Genomic DNA, 27306 nt, shown 5'->3' with positions numbered 1-27306 from the left:
GTTAGCCCTGTATTATTATCCATAGCAGAAACAATTTGCATGCTTTTCCCAGCTGCCCACACTGCAGGTAGTTTCTGTTTGCAGATGACAAATCAGTTACCATTGGTGCAAAAAGTACAGTCAAGGTAAATTAAGGGAACCCTGAAGTGTCGATCATTAGAAAGAACAGGGACCTTTCTGCTTGGCATCCAACATAGACCTGTTTTTTTTTGGTTTTTTTTGGTAGCTGCCAGCCAATGTCACACACTGGATATATATTAATAGAGGCTTCCCCAACCTCATTTAATTAACAATTAATATACCTAAATTGTGGAGTTTTGAGCCATGCAGTTACTTCTGAAATGAATAGTTATGTGTAGTGCTTATGTGGCTACAAGGTAATCTTTCTGGAAACATATTTATGGAAGGTGTGAGGCTGCCTGACAGGAATAGCTACTGAACAGAAAGAGGATAAGTGAATACTTATTCACTTAACGCATCCCTAACAGGTTCATGGAGGACGCGCAGCTGACTAGCTGACTGACGCCATTAGCTGTCAATAAGCACAACACAAAGTACTGAAAATCCACACACGCACACATACACTCATGCACGAGGTGTGCACAGAGTTGCCCAGACGGCATCTCATCCATTTCTGTGCAAAGGTGATCATTCTAAAGAGCTGCTGTGCAAATAAAAAAAAAGAAATAATACACTAAGGATACTCCCTTTCACTCAGTTATTTTATGTGATTGTGTGAATCGACTGACACTGAGCATCATTGTTTTGTTGTTAATGTTTCCGGACAAACGTGAAGGGGAGCAAATAGCTGCCCTCTGGAATCGATCAGTCAGTCAGTACATAAGAAGCAGCTGCAGCCTCCCCCCGTGACAGGACCATGCTCTTCATGTATTATCCCACCGAAAGGAGGAGGAAGGAGCATCTTTCTCCATTGTCATCCCTCCAAGAAAAAGCAATCAGGGTGAGAATAGTCATCCAGCAAGTCAGCCAGCAGGGGTCAAGCTAGGCCTTCTAAGGGAGCTACAGAGGAGGAGCGGACCCTTAATCTCCCCGCTCCTGTGGAGAGAGCTGTAGGCAGTGTTCGGGGGTTGGGTGACTAGTTCCCTCTCATCAGTTTTCCACGTTGGCTCTGAGCGTGCGAGGCTTGAGTCTCTGATGTGCCTGGTAGTCCTGGCTGGCTGCCCTTCGCTGGGGAACTGGAGAGTTGAGATGAGGGTTGGTGAGGCACAGCGTCTGAGTTTTGATCGCCCGCGGCAGCGCCCTGCTGCAGCTCAAAGAGCGTCTGTCCTCGACGCTCGGCTGAGGCCCCAGCTGAGCCTCGCAGAGCTCCAGCAGCAACATTACCTGCTCCTTCAGCACCAGAGATTTGAATCTTCTTCCAGCCAGGTAGAAAAAGGCTTCCACAAACGCTTGCAGTCCCATTCCTGGAAAGCAGAAACAACTCATTTTACCACAACTATAGCAACTGTACTCAGTGACATAGCTGATGATTACTTCATCCAAAACTGAAATAATCAGTCCGAAATTCCAAACCATTTACTGTTTCTATTTAACCAAGCTACCACAAAGCCCAGTTTGTTGACATCGATGTAATCGCCTCAAAAATGTGTAATCTGTGAATTCAACTGCGACATCCGCAGGATTAAAACTCCCGTTTCAGTTTCAGAAAGATTCTTAGTTTCACAATTCATTTATTCTTCCCTGATGGCACAGCCATGATCCGAGATGGCAATGCCAGGAGTTACAGATTGTAAATGGGTCTCTTAGTATCTCAGTGATGTCCCGAGGAGGACGTTGAGCAGCACACTGATTCCCCTACTATGACAACAATAATAAAACGGTTTTACCTGTCTCAACTGTACCTATAGCACAGGTACAACTGCTAAATCAGGTCAATTATATACTTTTACGCTGCATGACAGAGAATCCTGCATCCTGCAAACCCTAAAGAACAACAGTTTCTTGTCACTTTTTGCTTGCTAGTTATTGCTGACGATTCCCACTGTCACACAGCACCCTCAGTGAAAATGAATGCATGCACCTGGGTGCTGCATTTCCATTTGTTTGATCAAGTTATAAAAAGTACATTGGAAACAATCCTGTAAAGATTGCAAATCTTTTCAAGTGTTTTCAGGTGGAATCAGAGGCCTTGTTCAGATCTGTTTTGGCTGATTAAGTCACAAGTGGATGCTCTCTGGAAGCACCAAGAATGAATTCATTCAAAATTCATCTGGCCACATAAGAAGTGGACTGGGACACTTGTAGCCAGTGCTGTACAACAGTTTGAACCCAAGCACATCCTGGGCCACATTAAAGTGCAATGCATTAACCTGGCATGACTCACGAGCAGCACAGTTCCCACTACAAACATCTTCTCACTCTTTGGTTCCAGAAAAAAAAATGCATTTAGTGAAAAGTAGCATTCAAAGTGACAGGATGTGTTAACAGAAAGCTACTAGAAGGCAGCAACAGTGAACAAAGCAGATGTTGTTGCAGTACCAGAGCAAAGAAAAGGACCTGGCTCCAAACATTTAGAGCCAATTTGCCCCATTTTTCTTCTTCAAAACTAGTCTTGATTTAACCTATTAGAACCTAATGTGGAGCATCAAAGGAAGGAAGGTGTAATATTAGCCTGCCCTACAGACAGTAAAGCGGCTGCTCCTTTCTTTTTACAAAAGAATATAAACTGCATCTTCATTCAAATAAGACACGCCGACGCTGAGATTTCAATCTCAATTCTCTTTCAAAATATCTCACAGCACATCTGCTCCATAACTGATGTTATGTTTAGGAATAAAAAAACAATTTGCAATGTCAACAGAGGCAAATCTGACACCTGTTATAGTCTGAATTACATATTTTTGTTCAGGTGACTAAATGCATTTGTTAATGCTACAGAAACCGCAACAGTCACATGTGTTTATTTGTGGTCACTAATCAAACATGCGAGGTGTAAACATATGTACTTAAGCTGTCCTCTTATAAAAGGATCACCCAGGAGACATGTTAATACCTGCTCTGTGGAGGGAAAAAGAGACAGGATATAAGAGGATGTGGGTTCGACTAAGGTGAAGCTGATGGTGTTCATGGTAGACAATGAAAAAGTCATGTGTTCTGCTGTGTGTATGATGTTATTGCAATGTGACTGCACCAAACATTTTGCATCCAAAAATGATCAAAAAGTCAAACCAGCATCTCACTTTTCACATAACTGATGATTATAGCCTTCATGGTGACAGCTTTATCTGCAAGGGATCCTTGAAAAGTATATTAAAAGTATATTAAAATATGTTCAGCGTAAGCAGTCAGATAAGACTATTTTTCAGTAACCCTTATTATTAAAATGTGTGTTTCTCCAAGAGAAGCTTGCTGCAGATTTGCCTCCTGGCTCACCGAATAATTCATCTGTCTGCTTTAAAGCACGGCAACGGGAAGAGAGACTCTGATGCAGATCTAATGTCGTTTCAATGTGACGTGTTCCGTATCCTGCCTGAAGGGCCGACGTCAGGGTGACTCAGGATCAAACAAACAAACAGCAACTGAAAAAACAATGAACTGAGCAGAATTTATACCCCACAGGTCTCCTCCGTAATTACTAACTTCTTGCACAACTTCTGTAGTTCTTAGTTCCTCACAAAGCCACCCAGTGGACAGACACACACAGAAGTAACAGACCATGACCTGTGTCTGCTTGAATCCATATGAGCTCATACTAAATTCAGCCCATAGTCTGCTCGGTACAGGCCGCTCCATCCTGGTCCATGTGATCTCCAACCATCTGCTCTGTCGCAAACCTCTCTCACAAGGTGCAACGTCTGAATAATTCATGTCAGTCGGTCTCTTCACTGTCACTGTGTGGTCTTGGCTCATTTCAATTATTGGAGCACACTGTCAGAGGGAATCTGACAGAGAATGACAAGCAATTATGTGAGAGCACATTATTTTCTCAGAGCTTCAAGGATGCCTGGCTCTGTCCTCCACAGACTCGCAGGATTTTGTCTTGGCATGCAGAAACGTGTGTTTGTGTGTTTACCTGCTTCTCTGGAGTCGGGCAGCGTTCCTGACCAGCGACGTGTGATGTCTATGTAAAGGATGTCCACTGAGGCCATGGTGAAATTGCTGTTGCTTAGTTTGCAGGTCCTAAAAACAAAAAGGAAACCTTATTTTCTGATGATTTGCTTAAAACCCAGCAGAGTCTCCATTTATCTAGGAACAACCTAGACTAGACACAAATGAACAATTACAGTTCAATATCAAATTATCTGTTTTTAGGTAAAATCACTGGAACAGCTTTGTTTCAGCTAAATGACTTTTGAAGACAAAATAACAGCAAGGAAGTCTTCCAGTCAGGTTTTAGACAGCACCACGGCACAAAGACTGCTCCCACCAAAGTGGTTAATGATGTGTTTGAATATAGATGACGGGAAAAAAAGTGATTGCTAGTTTTACTGGACCTCAGGGCTACGTTTGATATAGTTGGCCATAAAAGAGCTGGGTAGAGATTGTACTAAATTGGCTTAAAATGTATTTTGAAAACAAGAAGTACTTTGTGTCAATCAGTAACTTTACATCTGAGCAGACAAGAATTACATGTGGAGTTCCCCAAGGTTCCATCCTGGGGCTTCTTCTGTTTTACAGCTACATGCTCCCACTGACACGGGTCATAAAAGACTAACACTAAGACAACATGCATGTTTTTATTCCAATGTCACATATCACTAGTAGCCCTTTTCCATTAGTATCAGCTTGTCTCAACTTCACTCGCCTCGTCTTGGTTTGTAGGGTTTTCCACTAGGCTTTTGTACCCGTTTACCGGTACTTTTTTGTAACTCCTCAGCCTAGGTTCTAAGCGAGCTGAGTCGGGTTGTGTGTGACATCACCAGACTGCATGCTGCTATTGGTCAGGGGTGCGGCAAATCAGAGGTTAGGGTAAGGGAGTGACATCCCTGGAAGAGCGAATCCAACTCACAAAAATAAGCCTTTTACATACCAACGGCGCAAGAAAAGTTGGTTGTTGAGGAAAGGATCCAGAGGGAACTAGATGGAGTGACACGAAATGAAAAAAATCTATCAAGAGCTTTCAACTCAATGGCTATGGGTACCTAAAACAGCTCAAAAGTGACTATCGGCAGGTGAAGGACCACAATGGTCGGAGTGGATCCAACAGGCGAGACTGGAAATGGTTCCAACAAATGGATACAAATGGCGACCAGCGAGCCGCAGACCAAGAAGCAGATTGCCTCCTGTGTTGTTCCAGAGCTTGTCGTTCACAACACTGACGTCACAGTGGTTTCACACAAACCCTGCCCTTTTAAGCTTTTGTTACCTAATGGTTTCTTTTTGCTTCCTTTACCGTTCTTCGTTTTAATCTACGCTTCTAATTTTCTAATGTTTCAATGTCTCAGTAAAGGAATTTGAATCACCCTGTTGTTGAGTTGTGTTAGACAAATAAATTATCCTTTTCCACTAAAAAAAGAAAATAAAAATCACAACGCTTAAAACCTCCTCACAGTTTGTTACCAAAAGGGAAATGTCTTTAGAGCAATGTGAGAAAGGTTTCTCATCATGGCTGGAAAGAAGCACTTAGTGTTGACAGAGTGATTGACAGCAGGCTGCTAGAATGCCTAAAATACACCGGAGAGATTGAGAGACAAAGTAAGCAGCCTGCACTTAGAGAGTAAGGACCACATCAGCATCAAGACATCACACGGATGTTTAGGTGTGCAATCTGTTTCCAACGTGCTGCAGCTGTCGTTGTATTCAACCTAAAAAAGTCATGTTTGAAGTGGCCGGCTTTCTGGCGCCTCATTTCATCAGAAGCAGAAGAGATGAACTCATGTTTTTCAGAAGGAAAACGGCTGGCTATCGTTTGGTATGAGGCTCCTCTTGTGTTGCGTCATGACAACATGAAAAAAATACAGTTTTAAGTTAAGTTTCACAACAGCGTGGATGCTGAAACAGACTAAGGAAGCCAAAGCAAGAAGAAACACTACATGTGGCATCGTATCTGTTATCAGATAGCTGACCCTTAAAACTCCAGGACATTTTTTGTGCTTATAAAATTTTAACAGCACCTAATTTGTTTAATGATAAAAAGCCAACGTCGTGACTGAAATCAGTCTAAAATATTAGCAGTGAAATATATTAGTAATTCAAGCAGATATTACATGGTGCTAATAATACCTCTTCATTGTCACTTCAGAGTCATTCTGATGCAGGACTTGACCCTTTCAGTGTTTCTACTGTGTTTTATTAATAGTTTCGGCAGCTTTACAGAAGTCTTCTAATCCTCCCAGTAACAACAGCCAGAAGGAGGAAGGTGGCAAAAAATAAATTGAGTGTTTTGTTGTGGGACTGCTAGTAGAATGATTAAAACCTTTTTGCTTTCAGCACTTTGAGCCTGCATTAACTAAATAACAGATCAGATAAAGCTCGGACCACTTTAGATAGGATCTATGAGGACACCTGCTCATAGGATTTCGTTAAGTCAGCGTGCAGGCTTCCAGCTGCAAGCCTGGACAGCCGGAGATGAAGAAAGAGAAGAGCTGGACTTCTCTATGTGATGTAGTTTTACCAACATTTCTTCCATTTCCAAACAGAAGACATCATCGTGCGTGGGCAGAAGTAGTGTAGACAATGACTGAAGTGTAGTCCATGCTCATTATTAAAGGTGAAGTGCTGCCCTTCACTTTGTATGCAGGCTCTGACAGAGAGGTGCCACCAAAACATTATGCAAGACTAATACATAATGAGAAAACTCGGCACTCTGCCTTCTGAGTACAACTTTACTGCTCAAAGCAACAACGCCCTTGCTTATGCTGTGGAGCTGTGAGTTGGCTGGTACCTTAAGAAGCAGCTGGATTCTGTCTAAACTTGCGGGGTAAGTCATGATAGATACAATCCTGCCAAAAGCTAAAGTTGCCAAAATGTGAAAACTTGACCCTACTTGCCAAACATGTTTGTCAAATAAACACAAACTGTCTTTCTAATGTTGAAATGATTATAAGTGGCTTTATGTCATTTTGGATGACATAATTTCCATACTGGTTTGGTTCTTTTCTACTTTGGATGGCAGGAACGTTGGCGGCGGCTGCTGCTCTGAGAGCAGATACAGAGGAGATATAATGCTACAAATAAACACAGGCTTCACCTGATGAAGGTTCGGAAGGCAGTGGGACCGAGGCGCATGTTGCCCTTAACCCCGAGGAAGCGTATGAAGAGAGCTGCGATCCGCTCCACCAGCCGCAGGTAGTTGAACTGTTTGGTGTATTTCGGGTAGACCTGCTTCAGACACAATGAAGGCAGATTTCCCATTTCGTCGGGACTCCTGCCTTGCGACTCTGTTTCCACTGGGATTTCTTCCCCGTGTTCAAGCCCACCAGACTTAGTTTGAGAACTTCTGATTGAGAAAAAACAGAAAGAAATAATTTATTTAACCACCTTATGCTTCAATTTCCAACCAGTAGCATATCTGCGCTCGATGAAAACACTAAATGTTTCACAACTTTCACTTATGATCCTCTTCTTTGTGTTGGTTAGATTTAAGAAGGGGTGTTTGATGGAAGCAACAGTGTGACATACACCACATCTGTAGGTACAGTATCGTGTGCCAACACAAAGATGAATAAGAATTTGGTTTTAACTACAAGGGGGTGCTGAAAAGTTGGACCTTTAATGGCTCATTTATGATCTGAATGAAGCACAGAAACAAAAAAAAAAAAAAAAAAAAAAAAAAATTGTTCTTTGTCAAACTGAACAAAATGAGTAATTCAGCCAAACATTTGGGTTGTTTGTGTTGCAGAAGAGCTTAACACATCAGATAAGATGATACTTCCATGCAAAGAAAGAAGCGTGACTCGACTTCGACATGCAACACAGAACATGGTTTTGGTTTGTTACTATTTTCATGCCACAGAAGGATTGTTGACATCATACCTGGAAAACACTTGCATTCCAGACTCACAACAATTACCCAAACAGAAGCTGAGCAGTAAACACAGGGCAGATGAAGTTTCTGTCTCTGCTAGAAACGCATCCAGTAAGCAGGAAACATCCATTCTTCCTTTCCACATTTTAGGCATCAGTAAAGGTGACAGAAAAGAAAAAAAAAACAAGTGCAACATACTCAACCCGAATCAACCTGAGATATTTCTCAGAAATGTGTTTTTGCACTATATAAACCACTTTTAATTTACAGAAGTGCTTTCTCTGTGCACAGACAAACACCAGAGCCATTTATACTTTTTTTTTTTTGCAAAGAAGAAAAATACATATTGAATTTGTAAATACAACAAAAATATATGATTAGTTATTTATTTGTCATAAGGATAAGTCCCACAATAAGTAAAAAGAGTTCAGGTTCTACAGCAAACATGCAGGTGTGAACATGTCAAACGCTAACACACACTGATGTGCCTGCAGATATGAAGTGATGCAAGCAGAGAACCAGAAGCAACTCAGGCTTTCATGAGAAGAGAACTTTCTGGAAACAATCATCTGCCCTGCTCCCTTTTCCCGACCTGTTCTCTGCAGACGTATGCTAACACACGGCATTCCTGCAGAGGGAAATGACGTGGACTTTTGTGCGGCTTTACATGCTGCGCCTGACTGGCAGATTAGCCTAAAAGCGTCCGATAGGTCGGCATATATGACAGCTTCGTGATTCCTGTAAATACCGCTAATATTCCTGAGAAACTTCCGCAGACGTCTCGTCAAGCAGAAGAAGTGAAAAAGCACAGAAAACAAAAAGGGAAAACAGCACTGCTGACTTTTGAAAGGCAGGTTCTTTTTCCATGAATTAGTAAGCAGCATGAATGGCGTTGAGAGAGCGCTCCTGAATGTTTAATAGATCAATCATCTCTTGACATCTGAAAGGGACACCACACACACACATTTATGGGAGCGACACAATGTACACTAAAACCTCCACAGAAAGAAAAAGAGTCTTCCACAAAATACTGCAAATGTCTGCATAAAGGACTAAACCGCCATGTTCTCATCGGTTTCTCACCGAAAAGTTCAGCCAAGGCTTTCAAACATTTCATTTAAGAAACAAAAAATGTTTCAACTTTAGAAAAAGAAAAAAAAAAAAAAAGCCTGCACTCAGTTCCCCTAATTTTTTTGTAACAATGATGCCTTTGTAGGATATTTTAGGTGTCTGTGCCTATTGAAAATCAGCTTTTCACTTCTCAAGACGGGTAATAAATCACCTTCGGAGACAGTGTACACAGGATTAATGAGCAGGGTGCAAGCAGCACATGTCTGAAAGCCAGCGATACAGTCAGCCACTCCCTCTCATAATTCCCTGTTTATCTCCGCTCCTTCTCTCCAAAGTGCCACTTCCCCCCCCCCTCTTTGTTCCGTCATACTTATCACCGTTTGCCTCCGTAACTTTTAAAAGCACCGGCTTGGGCTTTGTTGTCAAGCGCAGCTTACCTTTCATTGAGTGCTGGCCTTCATTTCATCTTAACAAGTGAAACTCCAACATGAGGTAAAGTCAGACTAAACTCTGCTTTTCAAATGACTGAATCCCATACATCCCACTGCAGAGCAGCTGCCAGCAAAGGTATGTTCATTCATCACAGGTACGTTTGTTCATGAAGACACCATCTGTGCAGTCAACGCCTTTCTTAACTTTACACAGCGTTTTGTTTGTACCACCGAAGACTGCCTGTTTAGATATGTAAAAGTCTGCAGGAGTTGTGGAATATAATCACTGAAGCAAAAGCAAGGCATGAGGTTCATATCAGGACTGCTTGTAATAAGCTAAGATTTAAATTTCTAATTCAAAACAGCTACTTTGTAAATGCGGCGCGTGCAGAGCAGCGAGAAATCAGATTTTCTGGAGGGCTTTTTAGGGTGCGTAAACATACTATTCACACAGACATCCAGCGAGACTTGCCGGTTAGCAATTAGACATTAATTGCTTGCAGTGGATTGCAGCGGATTTGCCCTGTTCTTCAAAGCAAGCTTACATTTTTAGATGAGCAGAAAATATGAAAAAGGTTAAGGATCTATCATCTTTTACATGAAAGGAGAAACATCCTGTAACCCCTGTTCTGGTTCATTTCAGACACCCTCATCCAGGAACTGAGGAACTACCAGAAAGTCTTGTAGCTTGGTGGATTTCTGGATGAAATCTAAAAACGATTGTGTATGGAGCAGGATGTTGCTCTTGGAAAGACATTATCCATAAGAATCACAATTAGCCAGGCAGACGTAAAAAGCATGAAAATGGAAAATAATTAGTCACAAGTTTGTTCCCGGTTTTTAGTCATCTTTGACTTAACACGAGAACCACCAACATTCCAATACTCCTAGAACCGCCGAGAAGGGTCATTTTTACCCCCCCGCTGCAACAGCGCAAATAACGCAAAGATGCTTTGAAGTTGTTTGATTCCATTTTTATTATGTTAATAGTTATAATTGAGACTTTTAAAAAACTAGCTAAACAGTAAAAAAAAACATAGTATATTAAATAACAACATATTTCAATATTCTAATTAATTTTACAGTAAGATAAATAAACGCTGCTCTTCAACTTATTTTTCATTCACTCGCGTACAAACACGACGTGTGATTGGGGCGATGTGCGATCAGCTCCTCTTACTCGCTAGATGACTTGTCATCAGGTAAAAGAGACGAAGCATCACTTTCTCCAGCTACTGACTCCTCCACGTCTCGTCAGAATCCTCCACCGTCATCCAGAGCTAGTTCTCCGTCACTCAGTTCTTGCAATAATAACCAAGCTTCTTTGGCATTCATATATCTCTTGTATTTATCCATTTCTCATATACAGTAATCATAAAACCCTCTTACTCAATCTTTGACAGCTGTCAAACTCATGTGTGTTACGAAGCTACACACGAGTGGCGCGAATGGGCGTGGCGCGAAAAAACATCTGACAGATGAAGACAATGCATTTCATTCGGCGGTAGAAATGACCCCGTTGGCGGTTCTAGATATTTATGCTCAGGTTTCTTTTTGTTGTGATCACACACTCACCAAAATTCACTATAAGTTCACTGGATCCATTTCAGGAAAAGTGATGAATTTGGAGAAATAGGGATTTTATTTTGACAGAGATATAAGTGTTTGAAGAGCCAAGGAGGTAAAAATGACCTGCTTGGCGGTTCTAGTGTTAAAGGAATCATTTCAGGTTTAACCTTATATTTAGCATCAAATTAAATAGTTTAAACAAGTTTCTAAACCCCAAACATCTATAGATGATAGTCTTGTGCATCAATACTTATCATTTGAGTAGCATAAAGATTCCACTGCTAAATTCAATTACAAAAAAAAATGTTGAATGCAAAAATGATCTTTTAAAACAAAGTATACATGGAAATAATATTATCATATACTCCACATGTCTCTGCATAGATGCAAACACACAGAACACACACTGTTTGGAGCTTAACAAGACTAAGAAGTTCAGGTCTTGTATTGGTGTCATTGGCTGATGATTGCACTTTCTGGACCAGTGAGAGATGAGCATCTTAAAAACAGGAAATGAGAGTACTGACTTGGCTCATTTTCATGCTATTCTTGGCCTGAAATTGTGAGGTCATCAGCTTAGTAAATACTGGCGTGCCACCGTGTAGAGGAAGGCCTCGGAGAGGCTTAAACCAGCCATTAACATGACACATGAAAAGCACCTGACTGGATGCCCCGGTCAGCAGCTGATGTTCACTTGAGAAGTTACATTGTGGCCTTAAGTTTAAATCTCATCAGATGCCTTCAGTGTGGAGACTCGTCGTCCATGTGGATAAACTCTGGCTGCTCCAATTTTCTCCCTTAGCACTTAATGCCCATTAGAGACTCTAAACCAGTGTTCCTCATCGCGCGGCTCGCGAGGCGCATGCGGCTCACTGACTCTCGACTTGCGGCTTGTGAAGCAGCCGCTGGCTTTCTGAAAATGCTATCTAAACAAGTCATAATGATCCTCAACGGTGCAGTTCTCTCCACAAACAAGAGCTGCAGGCTGCTTGCTAAAACTTTGCTGTCACAACGGCCCTAACTGACCCTGTCAGAGTTGCCAGTTTTGGCTAATTTCAGCTGCACCGAACTCCGCCAAAGAGCTTCTCCGTCGGTAGCTCCGTATATATATTGAAAAAGAAACACACATTCCAGAGGCATTATTGTATTTTCACCACATACTGTTGCATAAGAATCCCATTACTCCATGTAATATTTAGGATAACCATTCCTTGCTAAAAAGCTGAATGTTACTGATTTGGCAACATAGCAGGATATGTAGCATGGGGATGCTTTTTTTTTGTCTTAGTATATTGAGTGTGGCTCTTGTTGAATTAACAGTGATGATCACTGCTCTAAACAAACTGTAAATTTGTGTTACAAAGTGTGTGTTCACACTGTTCTGGACAGGCGACGTGTGTAGGATGTATCCCATTTCTCACACTATCATTATTATATGGATAAAATTGAAAACAGCTGCAGATTATTTTATGTCTGCGAAGGGAACGTCTGCACATGTAGATTGTGAGCTTTTGTATTTCTCTTCCTTACACACAGCCAGAAGTCTGAGCCAACACAAAAACTATGAGCAACATGACATTGAAAGACTTATGCATGAAAGAGCAGAGGTATTAGTAACAACGGACGAGCTTTTAAAATAATTATACTCCAGTGTATTTCCTCTGTGGAGGATGGTGGTTAAATATACTGCATGCGGATTATATCAGTCCGATGCTGGTCATGAAGAATACAATGTTTTATCCTGAAGAAGATATTTTGCAGAACATAGAAGATGAAATATCTCAGATCCAGACTTATTTAGTGAGGGTGGAAGGAGGAGCACAGTGAGCAACAGAGGAAGATTAGAGGAGAAGATGGAAACCACAAATCAGCTTGTCTGTAAATAAATAAATAAATAAATAAAAACAACATAATTAGGGTGAAAATGTTTGGGCGTGCAACATGCAGGTCCAGTCAGCTGAACAGATCGAGCCACCAGACTTGTACATTATTAGGGTGAAAATGTTTGGGCGTGCAACATGCAGGTCCAGTCAGCTGAACAGATCGAGCCACCAGACTTGTACATTATTAGGGTGAAAATGTTTGGGCGTGCAACATGCAGGTCCAGTCAGCTGAACAGATCGAGCCACCAGACTTGTACATTCATGTGTGAGTTTCCACCACAGCTCAGCTGAATTTAATTTTTCCATGTAACAAGCTTAGAGAGAGCTGCTGAGTGGTGCAGAGCCAGGGCTCCGAGGAATAGTAGGCAGAGTGAGATATCATGTCCTTGGACGTGAAGACGGCGAGGGGAGGCTGTCAGAACTCAATCTATAAATTTTCTGATATCATGTGTGTGTGTGTGTGAGTGTTTAAATCCTCACATTGTCTGTTTCTTGTTGAATGGATCCATAAGGCGCAGCGTGTCCCTGATCACACCCACTTTGACCTCTTCATCCACTGGACTGGGAACATATTCAAAAACCCCTGGTGCCACCTGAGGAGAGGAGGATGCGCTTAGCACAGAAAAAAGGCGACGACGATGCTGATACAGTCATGATGCTTCTGTCAACAGGCTCTTACTTCTTGCTCATGTTCTATCCTCATACTGGGGTTGGAGTTGACCTCTAATAATACTGGTTTCAAGTTCTTCATCAGCAGGATGTCAAAGCCTAATATCTGAGACACAGATAAACATTCATTACATACATTTTAATATAAATAACATGTTCTGTTGCAGTTATTTCTGTTATTCCTCTGTTATAAAACCCCAGCTGATGACAAATGATTATAAGAAATGGTGTAATTATCCTTTTCTGTCCATTTTATGTTAAGGTTACCCTGGGATTTCACAAGCAGCAAGCAGTATTGTTGCATAGACTGGGTTATGCTGCAAATTGACTGGATTCCCATTGCTGCTCTCCCATGTCTCACTTGCTGCCCGTTCATCTGCTCTGTGCTGCTCGACATGGCTTCTGTCAAAAATAGAGCAGGCACGTATTTATAGAGGGGCAGAAAGCCACTTTTGCAATGCTTCTAAAGCAGACGGATGGCCTCAAAGCAGCAGCAACCGGTGGAAACCAGGGCTGAGTTTTAGTCAGAGTGAACAAGTTGTGCTTTTAAACTACAGCAGAAAGAAGGAGGCGCAGAAGGAGGTGCAGAGGCCTGAAACTACATGGACGTACTGACAGAAAAAAAAGGCTTCCAGGAGAGTTTTATTCAGTTGTTTCGATAAAAGTTCACGAACATCGTTGTTAATATGCAGAGTGACTCACAAGTGTTGCCAACAATCCACTTAGATGCCCTTATGGCGCTACAGAAGAGGGTACACACCATTATGATGACAGTAAAAGACCTGAAAACCTACAATGATGGATAAATGACTTTCCAGTTTGCGTTATACAGCTGTTTTATTCAGATGATGAGGTACAGATATGATAAACAGCAGAGGTATGTTTAAATGACTGGCATCAATTAAATAAATAAAATAAATATCAGAAATGCTGAATTTGAAACTTTACTCTTATTTTCCAGCAAGGTTCAGCTGCTCTGACTACAAACCTCATGATTGTGAATGGTTAGTTGCATTTGTTTCCACCTACCTGGAAGCATGTGGGTCCCGGTTTGCCAGGCGGTATGTCTGCTTGGTAGTAGACTCTAAGTTCAGGCACCACTGCGATGACGGTCTTAATAACAAGGGCGATGATGTCCGACCACACCCTCTTGATGTCTACACCTTTAGCCGCCAACCTGTAGAGCACGCTGGAGAGGGTGCGCTTGCTGCCTGTGTTCTGGCTGTCGGAGTGCACGAAGTTGCCGCTGTGGACGTTGAGGGAGTAGTTAGTCAGGTGCATGAAGACGTGGCTCAGATTTTTCTGGCTTGGCTCCTGCACAACGACAGCAAGTTTGGCTTTTAATCGTCAGAAACGAAACATCATCTGCAAGGTAAATTATTGGTCCAATCGGCGACTACCTGGTAGGGTTCGGTGCAAAAACGCGTCAGGCCTTCTTTGGCAATGTAGATCTCCAATGGCTCGAGCGACTTTATCAACACGTAGAGGCGGATATCAAACTTGAGCTTGTCGATGAGTAACGGCTTGGGGATGTACTCCTGGACCACAGCCTGTTTGGCCTGTGAGCCCACCATGAGCTTTAGATCGCTGGGGTCACGGATGAGGTAAATACCATCCCCCTGAGAGCCTCCATCTGGCTTAACGATGAAGGTGGGGTTCACCGTTGAATCATTCTCCTTCACCACACGGATCTGCAACAGAGGGGAGAGCGAAGATGAAGTCTGAAATCTAAGTGAAGAGATTTAATACAATGTTTATACGAGACCTGCTTGTTCTACACAGACAAGAACTATGAAACCAATGCAGTCTGATCTGAAGAAGCAGCAGCCCTGAAGGCTGTTAACAGTTGTGTTAAAGAGCACATTTTATCCAAAATCTATTTATGACTATAACTGAGGTAAGTCAATACTTCAAATCTAGCTTTATTGACTTCATTAGACGCTCATAAGTCTAATAATACTAACCAGAGTCAATAAGAAGACTTTATCCATGCAAGTATGCATTTGTCTTCATTTAGAGATAATGGAATAACATGTAACTGAGTAAACAAGCAAACACAAACAGGTCAAAACTATTATCCACATTGTCGTGTCTATTAATGTGATGGGATGCAGAAGCGTGAATGTGTGTGACATCTTGTTTAGTGGAAGCAGTTTCAACAACTGAAATGTGAATGGCAAAGACAATGCTGGTGATCTGGTGCCCCCTGCTGGACAAAACATGAAGTTTTAATTCCATTGCTCTTAAGCATTGATAATCTGCTTATTTAATTACATCCATGATTAAGATCGCTACTCTGGGAAGAAGAAGAAAAGTCTTCTTTGTAACTTGTGTCTGTTTCAGCTCATTTGATTATTAGTAGTTCCACATTAGTATCCACAAATGAATCCCTAAAGACAGATGTACTTGATGTAAAGATTAAGAATGAAGAGAGCTAAAAAGACTGAGCACATATCAACTGAAGCACCTCAAATTTCCTAAATATATAGAAATGTAACAAACTTCATACAGTTTCATGAATTATTCCAGGTTCAGCTTTGGTTTTGTTTTTATAAGCTGAAAAAAAGTTTTACAGAAACATATATCCATCCCTGCTGTAATTATATCTACATTCGACTTACAATGAATTAAGTTCTGAAAGCCTGTGTATACAGGAACCTAAAGAAACACCTGTAAGAATGTACATTTCCACAGAGTGCTCCAGCTTGAATGTTGGTGAAACTGTGATCGTGATTTGGCTGCAGTAGTGGGAATGTGTTTGCTATGTCATGCACTGGTGGTCTTTCTACGGTTCCCACACCGCTCACCCCAATGTAAACAGACTGCACGAATCAAAATGCTTCTGTCGCGAACTGCGATCTATACCTGTGTGGAAAACTGCTGGTACTCTTCAGGCAGAATCCAGGAGCGCGGATAGAAGTCGTATTCCTCTGGGAAGACCTCCTGCATAGTCCTTACTGCTCTGCTTAGGTTGATTTTCCTTAGCATTTCAACCATCCCTGCAAGGTAAAAGGCATTTTTTAGAAATTAAACTGAAAGCACTAAAATTAACAGGTCAGGCCATAAGACGGCAGGGGTGGATATTTCTTATATGTATGAAGATTTATTAGAATTATTACTGGATTTGCATGAAATGCTGCAGTAAATCTTGAACTTGTTCTGTTTGAGGTAGTGCTTTGGACTCATCCATGCACATAAAACACATTATTCATTCTCTGATTCAGGTATTGATGAGTGACATCAACGTGTGCAACTTTTCCTCCCAAAACCCAGGAGGACTAATGATAACCCAGCAGAGGTGGGGTGGGGTTCATGTCTTTTTTCCAGGAATCTGTAATTAAAGCCTTTGAGTTCATAAGGCTGTAGATGCTGTATGATACCTGGGAATTTGTTGACCTGCCCGGAGACGATATTTTCATTGTCATGGAAGGAGACACCATGCCAGTAGATATCACAGGCTGCTCGTCTTCCCATAGGAAACTGATCCACATGAGGAAGAAAAGCATAAAGAGAGCAGTTAGAGGATTCGCTAAAACAAAAACAAAAAAAAAAAAAAAAAAAAAAGATATAATTAAATCAAAGATAAAGCATTTTCAAAGAAGGGAGAGGGTTTCGTCTGTTAGCATGACTCAGGATATTAGAGGAGTGTTAGTCCTTCTGGTGCTCGCAGATTGCACAGATAAAGGCAGGTGCTGCCGTTCTGTTGACATGAACCAGAGGAGAAATTAAAATCCCATCTAACAAAATTATTCAAACGACGGGCCTTCCATCAGGCAAAACACACCTTTTTTTTTCACCTATTCCACTTCTACCGACACTCAAACCGTGCATCAACCATCAAATGTGGACCGCAGACTCAAACATAAGAGCTAGCCCCTTTTTAAAGCAGCAACATCTCATTTCTCTGCTTCAACAAACAGATTAAAATGGCTGTAAAGCAGCTGATAAACACAAAAATAACAATTTCCTTTTTTTTTTTTTATTGAAGAGTGAATTAAAGTTGCATCTTGCACAACAATCAGTAGTCGCCAAGAACATGACAACATACATTTCTACACTTAAAATCACCCTGCTTTAGATTAAAACTCAACATGACTGAGTTCAAAGCAGCAACACACAGTTTGACCTGCTCTGTATTCGAGGGTTGACAGCGCATCACCCCGGCCTTAAATAGGATATGACCCATCCTGCTGCCTAGCTACAAGATAAACCTGTGACAGAGCTGCATCTCATTACTGTGTTAGCGTGACACTGTGAAATAGGGAAACCCTACTCGACTGCAAAGACCTGCTATTAATACCGCCACACACATGCCACACACACGCGCGCCACACTGTATAAACAGTCTCACTGCATCTGGAAAGGAAGCCAAATTCATCTGAATAGTTTCTAGGGATTACACCCAAATATAGCTATATCCTGTTTGTATGGACCGATGCACATTGAATTCATCACCAAATCAGTTTTCCCACCCAAGTTTTTTTTTTTTTTTTTTTATGTATTTTTTTTTTTTTTTTTTTTTTTTTATGAAATGCATAATTTTCTCAGTCACTGCAGTGAAAACTTGCACAGCCAATATAAAAAGTTGCACCTTATCCGTCCTGCCTCCAGAAAGTAGCATTCACAGCTTCGGATATTCAGCTTATCATTTTCCAAACGCGCTCCAAAAGAAGCCTGTAGGTATCAAGCATTTTAAAATCCATTAATTCAAAATGCCAGCTTAGGCTGTGTAGCACCCTTATCAGAACACCAAGCCGATGGAAACATGTCTGGTTATTAGTCACATTTTCTGAAGCTGTCACTCAGACCCAGGGGCTGCCATTATCTTTGCCTCAAATAGGACTACAAGTATATTGGATTAGAGGAGCTTAAGGCTAATAATTTCTCACTGTGGAAGAGAAAGGTATGTGGAAAGTCAGTCGACCGCTTTTTCTCCAGCCAGAAAACACAACAGATGCAAAGATGAGATTATTTAGACGTCAAGTGATGCCTGAGCAGTTTCTGCATGCAACAGGACACAAGTTCCCAACATGCTGGGTTGTGTGAACCCACTTAGCTGCTGAGTGTATTACAACTTGCTAAAAGGATTTTCTGCATCTCATAATGAGCAAACAAATGAGAGCAAGGCTACTGGAGTTTCAGCCTCTTCAAAGATGTTGACATATGCTTTCAAAATGACACAAGATCTATAGCGCCGTTGACTTTGTTGGGGGTATGTCATGCAGGCACAGCGCGGTAATGTATAGCCCTTCCATCGTTTTGACACCAGACCTGGAAGGGTTCAAGTGTCACTGCTTGGTCACATGCAATAAGTAGGGTCTTTACTTCACTGCTCTCATCAAATTGCCGTTCTTTACTTCTCGTGAATAATGAAGATGCTGTTAATAATAGCCTGTTAATAACGGGTATTGAATGCATGACACTCAAAATGACCAGGTGGTGCTGATAGCCTGCAGCAAGCAGAACTGGGCATGATGACGTCTCAGAAATGTTGGGCTTTAATTTTGTTTTGTTTTATGATTCAGACTCTAAAGTTTTTACTGAATTAGTCCAATAAAAAACAAAACAAGTTTAAGGAAAAGTGAAGCCAGTTTTTGCTGTCTGACTTGCAGCTACAACTGCAAACAATTGCCTTTATTACTTCATCTGATGATTATTTCCGATTAGAAATTGTTGCAAGCTGGTAGGTCACCAATTACTGTCTGTGCAAAAGTCCAAAATGCAGAACATTTTATTGACCTATGATATGCTGCTTTTGCTTGGAACCATCTTCAAAAACTGGTTGCTATTACAAAGTGTAACTATTAGGGGTGGGAAAATAAAATAAAAGAAATCGAAAATCGGGATTTTTTGCTTCACAATTTTAAAATCTAGTTTTTGGTTAAAAAGAAAAAAACTTTTTTTTAAAAAAAAAAAAAAAAATAATCCAATATAATATTTTTGTCATTTTTTAATTGTTTTTATTGATCTTTTTACCTGTGTTCTTGGGCATTAATAGCAGCAGAATGGTGGTCTGGCTACTGTGTTGTTTTTTTCCTAACTGAAATAAAGAAAAATGACGAGCAAAAAAAATTTTTTTGTTTGTTTTTGAGTCTACAAAGATCAAAAATATTGAGGAATTGTGAGAATCGCAATTTAAATCCAAACGGCACCCAAAAAAAAAAAAAAAAAAAAAAAAAAAAAAAAAAAATCGGAATTGAATCAAATCAGGACGAAAGCATTGCATCGCAGCACTAGTAACTATGTGTGCTTTGATTATTTTGCTGCACAGATCCAGTATGTACTAACAGGAAACATTAAATAGTCACATTTTAAGATTACAAGTTGATATTGAGAACTTTCTTCATGTATTATTATTATTATTTGGGAGAATTTTGAAAATAAAATGTTTCCCAGTCATTCCGATGAATTTCTGGTCAACTATGCCTGACAATTATGTCTCCCTAAAACCACTGGAAAAAGTGATTCACCAGCAGCAAAGCTACTTTCCAGGCAGAGGATCTGCAAAATGTTCCACCTACATCAAAATGCCAACGACACCTAAAGTCGAACATAATAGAAAAACACCATAAATATGTCTGTTTGCTGAATCCGTGCTTTAGTTTAAGCAGTACTCATCGATATTTTCTGTAAAGTTGTCATTTCTTAATTTACCTGCAGATCTACTTTCATAATGTATCTCTTTTTCCTGAAACTTTCTGGATGTAAGTGTTGTAGAACAAAATGATAACAGCAGAGACTCTAAAACATCTCAATGTTTTCTATAAGCTAGATTCCCCCATCTTTTAAATAACATGCAAGACTTGTCTCAGTTTGCAAAAACACTTAACAAAACTGGTGACCAAATGCACAACAGATGATGTACCTTATTCACAAAGAAATCCAAAAGAATACATCTATGACCCTCATTTTTCCACAAATAAATACAGATCAAGATAGCAACACCATGAGAGTTGCGATAACTATCCAGCAGTATCTGGTGAGTCTCTGCAAGAAGAAAAGAAGGCTCATCACAACCTAGTTTAATAGCTGATTGTTAAAAGGGGCACAGAGAACAAGCTGAAAGAAATGACACAGATCACAGAAGATGTTTTGCTTTTGCATGCATGGCAGTAAATAACTAAAAAAGCCCTCAGAGAGCGCAAACCTCTGCTTGGGGCCACAGCTCTCCCATATTGTCCCCAAGTCTTCAATGTTAAAGAATTCTTTTTAAAAAATTCCTGGATCCAAACGGTGATCCAGATCACCACCAAAATGCAATCTGTTCTTCCTCTTCACATTTACAACAACTCCTGATAATTTCATGAAAATCCGTCCATAACTTTTTGAGTTAAATTGAACACACATAGACAAACAAACAAACAGCCGGAAAAACATAAACCTCCTTGGTGGAGGTAACAATAGCTCACGGACAACGGGGTTTTCATTCAGGCACTTTCGTGAGAAACACTTAAGCTTATTCTAATCCCAAAGAAACTCCGATGCTCTGAGAGGCTCAAATGTCTGGATCACGTTTGTTTACCTAAAGCGGTGCATACCCAAAACATTTTCAATTACCATTTATATAGATGCAAAACTGCCCAGTACATGGCTGCAGTCATGTATGAGCTTTGAAGTCACACACACACACACAAATAGAGACAGAAACTTGGATATAGCACACCTCTTTCCATTTCAGCTGCTTGATGCTCAACTTCAGGGCCTCCAGGGAGGTTTTGGCTTTAGATGTGTCTACTGTCACAGGTCTTCGCTTTCTTGAAGGCTTCAACCCATCTTCACGGCGCGTTTCATGTATGTTTTGGGATGCAGGGATGGTGACGTAGTTCCCATTAGTTTCTGACTTGCCCTGCAGTATCTTTCCAGTCCCTTTGATATGAAGCGTTTGCTCATTCTCTGCAATATTAATTTTTTTGATTGCAAGAGCAGGAACCACAGAGCCTTGCACTGACCTATCAAACACTGATTTGCCCCGAGAAGTTTTCTCATCTTTCCCTGGTCTGCTATGACTTCTACTCCTTTGTTTACAAAGTAAAGTGGAGCTGGTTGCATCTGTTCCAGTTGTGGGAAGGCTGCTGGAAGGGTCTGGTGAAACAGAAACACCAGAAGACACGGGCACCTGCTCCTCAGTATCTACAGCCTCCTTCTTAGTGTCATCAGCAATTGATTTCATTTGATCTACCTTGATATTTCCATAATGATCACTCATTATGGGAAATGCAATGAGTGACGCTGCAGGGCAGGGCACAGTTGTACCACAGAGGACTGCAATAATCCAACACAGAACTGATCAGAAATAATGCTAGCATTGTACTATGGATCTTAAATGATCTGCTAAAAATAAATGAAGGCTCTTTGCTGCAGTTATGTTCATTACTGGACGTATTGTGTTTAGCAGGACGTGGAAAATCTGCTCAGTGTTATCCGTTATCTAGCAACATTTACAGCTAAAGAAGTACCGCAAGCTAACGCTGTTAAACCGGCTGGCCGCAATATTTTAGTGAGTAAATCCAAAAGGTTAGTAGCTCTTCCAGGCTGGCATTGACCTAACCAAGCTGCTGGAGACAGGCGACACTTGTAGCCAATACTGCTAGCTGCCCGAGGACAGCTAAACCTGATGTTAGCCTGTTAAACTTCAATTAGCTTCCGCTGGTTCTGAGTCGCCTACACTTTAAACTAGTTACAAACTTTACATTACCGGCACCGTTAGATACTTTTCTGGCAGTGTTGTGCTGATGTCCAGTATTGTGTGCTCTGCAGTGCGCGTTTTGTCTGTCGTCTCTGTGTTGTTAAGCAGCAGAAGGAAGACCTGCCCATGATGGCCCAGCCTCCATCTGGTTTGCTTAACACAGCTGATGGTGCATTCTCTGTTCCTCGTAAACCACCGCTTCCGCGAGGCATCTCGGCAGGGTCACAGCAACCCACTGACGATGACAAATGATAATGAATCGGAATTTAGTTCATGATTTAACTTTTCTGCATTAGATTGTTTGTTTGTTTGTTTTTTTACATTAGACCTAAATATTTTAACGATTTTGTCAAAAACAAACACTAATGACTGTTGTTTTTTTCAACAGTAGTTTTTAAATATAAAAAATTCCGACGACCTTGAAGATAACACGCGATGCCATATCTGTGTTGTTTGGACACTATATTTTGAAATGAATGACATGAAATAAATTAAAAAAAAAATTAAATGAAAAATACTTTATTAATTCCCAAAGGGAAATTTATTATTGTAGTATATGATCAACTTGAGGAGGTCTTGTTCCCGGAGGCTGATGGCTGCTGGCAGGAATGATCTTCTGTATCTTTCCATCTTACATCGGACCTGAAGAAGCCTCTCACTGAACACACTTTTCGATGAATAAATAAATACTCCACATTAATTTAAAGACCTACGGCCCATAATAATAATAATAGAATTCAAAAGACAACAAACTAGTTAAAACTTTATGAAAATCATTGCATTAATTTAATTTTATTCATGCATGTGCAGAACAGCTGGAGACAGATGTTGGCGTAAAAAACATGGCATTAACAGAAAAAAACAATCAGACATAACTATTACATAAATGAGCTCCAAGCAAAGGAAACAAATAGAGTAAAATGTGTAAATAAACCACACATTTCTGCACTGCTGAAGGCAAATTTAACATGATGTCTTGTTCTCACCATGCTGTGGGTTCATTATTTTTAGCTGTTTCTGTGTTTTGTTTTGCAAAAACAGATTACAATTTTACGCTTGTAGTCCTGTGTCCTCAGCAGATGTACGTAATATTATATCCTCTGCCAGTGCTGTAATTGGAAAAAAAGAAACATTCAGTGTTGTGTGAAGGGAATGCTGGCAAATACCGGATATTCTAGAACTGAATCTTTTCCCTTTTTTTTTCCATGACAACACAAGTTAACAGGGATTCTAGCAATCAGACTTTTCTCATCCATCTCCATAAACTGTCATCAGAGGGGTGAAAGATGTGTGAGAGTAATTCCATAGTGTATGGGCTGAATAGTTTGGTGGAGTGTATGTCCAGGGCAACACTCCTGGCACAGCCAGATGATATTCCAGGATTTCTATCAAAATATGTTCAGGAAATGTTACAATCTAGGGATGGCGGATCAAATGATACCACAAAGGTTACCTTTCTGTATCAAGAACAGTGGGGTAAGTAAGTCAGTGAATGTGTTAAAGCTGCATTAGCAGAAATGTTACATTTATTATCTTAAAATTGGGGGTTTGATGTTATTAATACTTTCTTATTAGAGAACAGCTTCTTCCAAGAAGAGTGCAAAGAGACAAAAGTCCTAAAAGCATCTACAGAGGACCTCAATTTACCATCATCCAGTAAATCTGGTGAATCTTCTCACAATCAAGAAAAAACTATGAACCCAACTGCTGAAGATGAGCTTCTCTCAAGTAAACCAACACGTTTGGCCTCTGAAATTAATGCAAAGCCATCTCTGCCATCTGCACGGCCAGGACTACCACCAGTCCCACAGACGGGCCCTCTAAAAAAGCGACGAAGACAGCTGTTGAGCAAGACGAGTGACATTGTGTATATGTGTCACCTGGCTGATTGTCCATACCATAATAAAAAGAAAGACAAAAGTCCAGCTGATGGATTGGGGTCAATTGGGATCAGCGCAGCCTCTGAAACGGAAATTAATCTGGGACTGCAAAAGGCAAACATAAAGCCAAGATCATCAAAAATACCTACTCCTTACAGACCCAAACATGGGTATATTGTAGATCCAGAATTAATGCCAAAGAGACGCAGGGCAGCTGTGAGTGACAGACAAGCCTCCAAAGCACAGGCTGTTGTGTTGGAGGACAATATCTGCAGAAATGTCTCACAGAGGCCTCCTGAGACCTCTGTGCACGCTCGCCTCCGCATGACTCATTGTGTCCACATCATAAGATACAAGAGGATTCATGCACAATGCGGTAAACTGCAGCCTCACTTTGGTGGGCGGCATAAAATCGCTTGACAATGAGCTTCAGCAGGCGAGAGAAGCACAAAATTCTTCAACTGTGAACCTGACAACAAGTTTGGCACATTACTACCACCTGCCCCTAACTGGAGTGTGCTTACCAAGATGAAAACCATTCAGCCCCTTAACGGAAATAAAACATGTAGTGATGCAGCTGTCATTGTGTTTTCTTAGATTTACCTCTCTCAATCATGCCACGTTCATTTAAAACAATCTTTCAATTGCATTTTTGACATGATGGTCATTTTGAAGATGCACAGTCAGCTTGACAGAAATGTTTCCTGAGGGCAGAATGAGAATGTCTGTGTGAATTGGAAATATACTTTCTCAAAAAACAATGAATGAGATAGTTTGTAGTTATATACTGTTTTCAGTTGATTTAATAGAAAATTTAAACATTAAATAAAAATATAGAGAAGATATTATTTTATTTATGCTCTCTTCAACAATGTCGCCACCTGGTGGCGTCTTGTGTTACTGCATGTGACTCAGTGTTCCCAGCCCACTGAGGACAATATTCAGCTTCTGGTGGTTAAATAAACAATAAATTCTAAAAAAAAAAAAAAAAAAAAAAAAAATCATGTAAATCAAAACTGCAATCACACTGTCTTTGTATAATTCTCTATATATGTTGCAGTCGTAGAGGAGATCAGCAATTCATCATCTCAAAGATTTACAGTTGTGAAATTTCCCTTTTTTTTAATTTTCAGTCTCTACATAAACAGTCAAAAAAGGATCTTCTGCTCTTAACTTTACAGTACATTCCATTTGGCCTCCACTTGTGTACTGCACTTGAAAAAAATGCTTTAACAACCCACACTTCCACCTTCCAGGCAAGATTGCGCCATCTCATACACATATTTTAGACACCTGAACCCTGCATCAATGATGGAATCCCCATACTGGAAGCACTTTCATTTAGCTTATACTGGGCTGCAGATATGTGCTGTATAAGGAGTCATTGTTTGTGAACTGTTGGAAACCAGACGAAGGATATGTAATTAAAAGCTGAATGTAAAGCACCACTAACACCTACACCGAAGACAATGGGCTGTCAGTGACGGGACAAAAGTGACAGGCCTGCTCAGTTACGATTCATCTGCATTGGGAAAAGAGATGATGCTGTAACTTTATGCCATAATATATCAGGAATATAAACCTGATTAGGGAAGAACATTCCCCTAAACTCTCTGATCTCCATTGCCTGATAAGGAAGTGATGACATCAGTTGCTCTCACCCTCAGTTTTGTCCTTGCATATTAAAAATATGAATTAGATTTCAGTTGCCATGGTTCCTCTTTCATATAAATATAATTTCATCTGTGTGCAATGGAGATCAATCACCTAAATAAAATTTATTTATTTTTGTGAATTAATTTTTTTTTGGGTATTAATTTTAAAAATCTTTTCGCTATTTATGCACATTTCCAGTCTGCAAATCTATAACAAGCAGCCACTTGACTAGGTCCAGGTTGTTGATATTTGGTTGAACCTTCTTTTGCTTTCACAATAGCCTTTATTGTTTGTGGCATCAATTCAACAAGGTGTTGAAAACATGGATCAGAGATTTTGGTCTGATATGATTGCATCACACAGTTGTAGCAGGTTTATCAGTTGCACAACCACAACGAGAATGTCTTGTTCCTTAATCTGCTCTATTGGTGTCTGGGGAGGCTACTGGTGTACATTGAACGGGTTTGTTCATGAAACCAGTTGTAACTGGAAATAGTCATCAGAAGAGGGAACTCTGTGGTCATAAAGGAATGGACATGGTCAGCAATACTCAGACAGGTGCGGTGATTTTCCCATTCTTGTTAACAGGAATTGGCAACTGGTGCGGTCTCCTGCTGCTGGTGCCCATCTGCTTCAAAGCTGGACTTGTGTGTTCAGAGCTGGTTTTCTGCGTACTTTGGCAGTAACGATTCTCCACCACAATACATGCAAAATGCAATACATTCCTACCCTCACCGATGGTCATGAGCTGTGGGTCGTGACCGAAAGAACGAGATCTCGTATACAGGCGGTTGAAATGAGTTTCCTCCGCAGGGTGGCCGGGCTCTCCCTTAGAGATAGGGTGAGGAGCTCGGTCATCCGGGAGGAGAACAGAGTAGAGCCGCTGCTCCTCTGCATTGAGATGAACCAGTTGAGGTGGCCAGGGCATCTGGTTAGGATGCCTCCTGGACGCCTCCCTGGTGAGGTGTTCCAGGCACGTCCCTCTGGGAGGAGACCCTGTGAAAGACCCGGGACACGCTGGAGGGATTATATCTCTCGACTGGCATGGGAACGCCTTGGAATCCCCCTTGCAGAGTTGGCAAAAGTGGCTGGGGAGAGGGAAGTCTGGGCTTCCCTGCTAAGGCTTCTGCCCCCACGACCCGACCCCGGAAAAGCGGCAGAAGATGGATGGATTGAATACATGCAAAAGAAATAATCTATGAAAACCCAAATAATCCAATATGCCGGTTGCTTTATTTGAAAAACTATTGTACATACAGAATTTAACAAATGATGTCACAGGCAGTGTCCTGAGAATATTGTGTGCAAACAGATAAACTTACTTCTCAATGTAATGCATTGAAATAAAACAGCATGATTGGGGTTATATTAAGGTTTCAAGCCTGCTTTGTCTTGTTTCACGTTGTCTATGCTGTTGTTCACAGTATCCTGTTATATTTGCTGTAATTATAAGAGGAAAAATACACAAGTAACCAAACCATCAAAGCCTGCGATGAAACTTCATCAGTAAAAACTGCTCATCTTCTGCCTTATT

The 27306-nt window shown here is 40.8% G+C and overlaps 1 protein-coding gene across 1 annotated transcript; it reads right to left on the bottom strand.

Moving 5' to 3' along the window:
* Nucleotides 1-22330, bottom strand: ttll11 (tubulin tyrosine ligase-like family, member 11). Its single transcript, XM_079256107.1, has 10 exons — nucleotides 21214-22330; nucleotides 16931-17030; nucleotides 16416-16549; nucleotides 14951-15241; nucleotides 14580-14864; nucleotides 13561-13656; nucleotides 13362-13474; nucleotides 7151-7399; nucleotides 4034-4140; nucleotides 1-1424 (listed from the first exon to the last, which is right to left on the bottom strand). Exons 1-10 carry the CDS (start codon nucleotides 21754-21756, stop codon nucleotides 1111-1113), a joined length of 2232 nt encoding a protein of 743 aa, XP_079112233.1. The 5' UTR covers nucleotides 21757-22330; the 3' UTR covers nucleotides 1-1110.
* Between the last annotated feature and the right edge of the window lie 4976 nt (nucleotides 22331-27306).

This window comes from Telmatherina bonti, assembly GCF_933228915.1.
Source record: "Telmatherina bonti genome assembly, chromosome: 17".
In the NCBI taxonomy this organism is placed as follows: Eukaryota; Metazoa; Chordata; class Actinopteri; order Atheriniformes; family Telmatherinidae; genus Telmatherina; species Telmatherina bonti.
This window is presented reverse-complemented; position numbering and strand designations above follow the sequence as displayed.

Coding starts and splice junctions, on each gene's coding strand:
- ttll11 (XM_079256107.1), bottom strand. CDS start 21,756: ATGAGTGATCATTATGGAAATATCAAGGTAGATCAAATGAAATCAATT. Junction 14,865..14,950: donor TTTGCACCGAACCCTACCAG/GTAGTCGCCGAT, acceptor GTCGTTGTGCAG/GAGCCAAGCCAGAAAAATCT. Junction 7,400..13,361: donor TTCAACAAGAAACAGACAAT/GTGAGGATTTAA, acceptor TTTCTCAATCAG/AAGTTCTCAAACTAAGTCTG.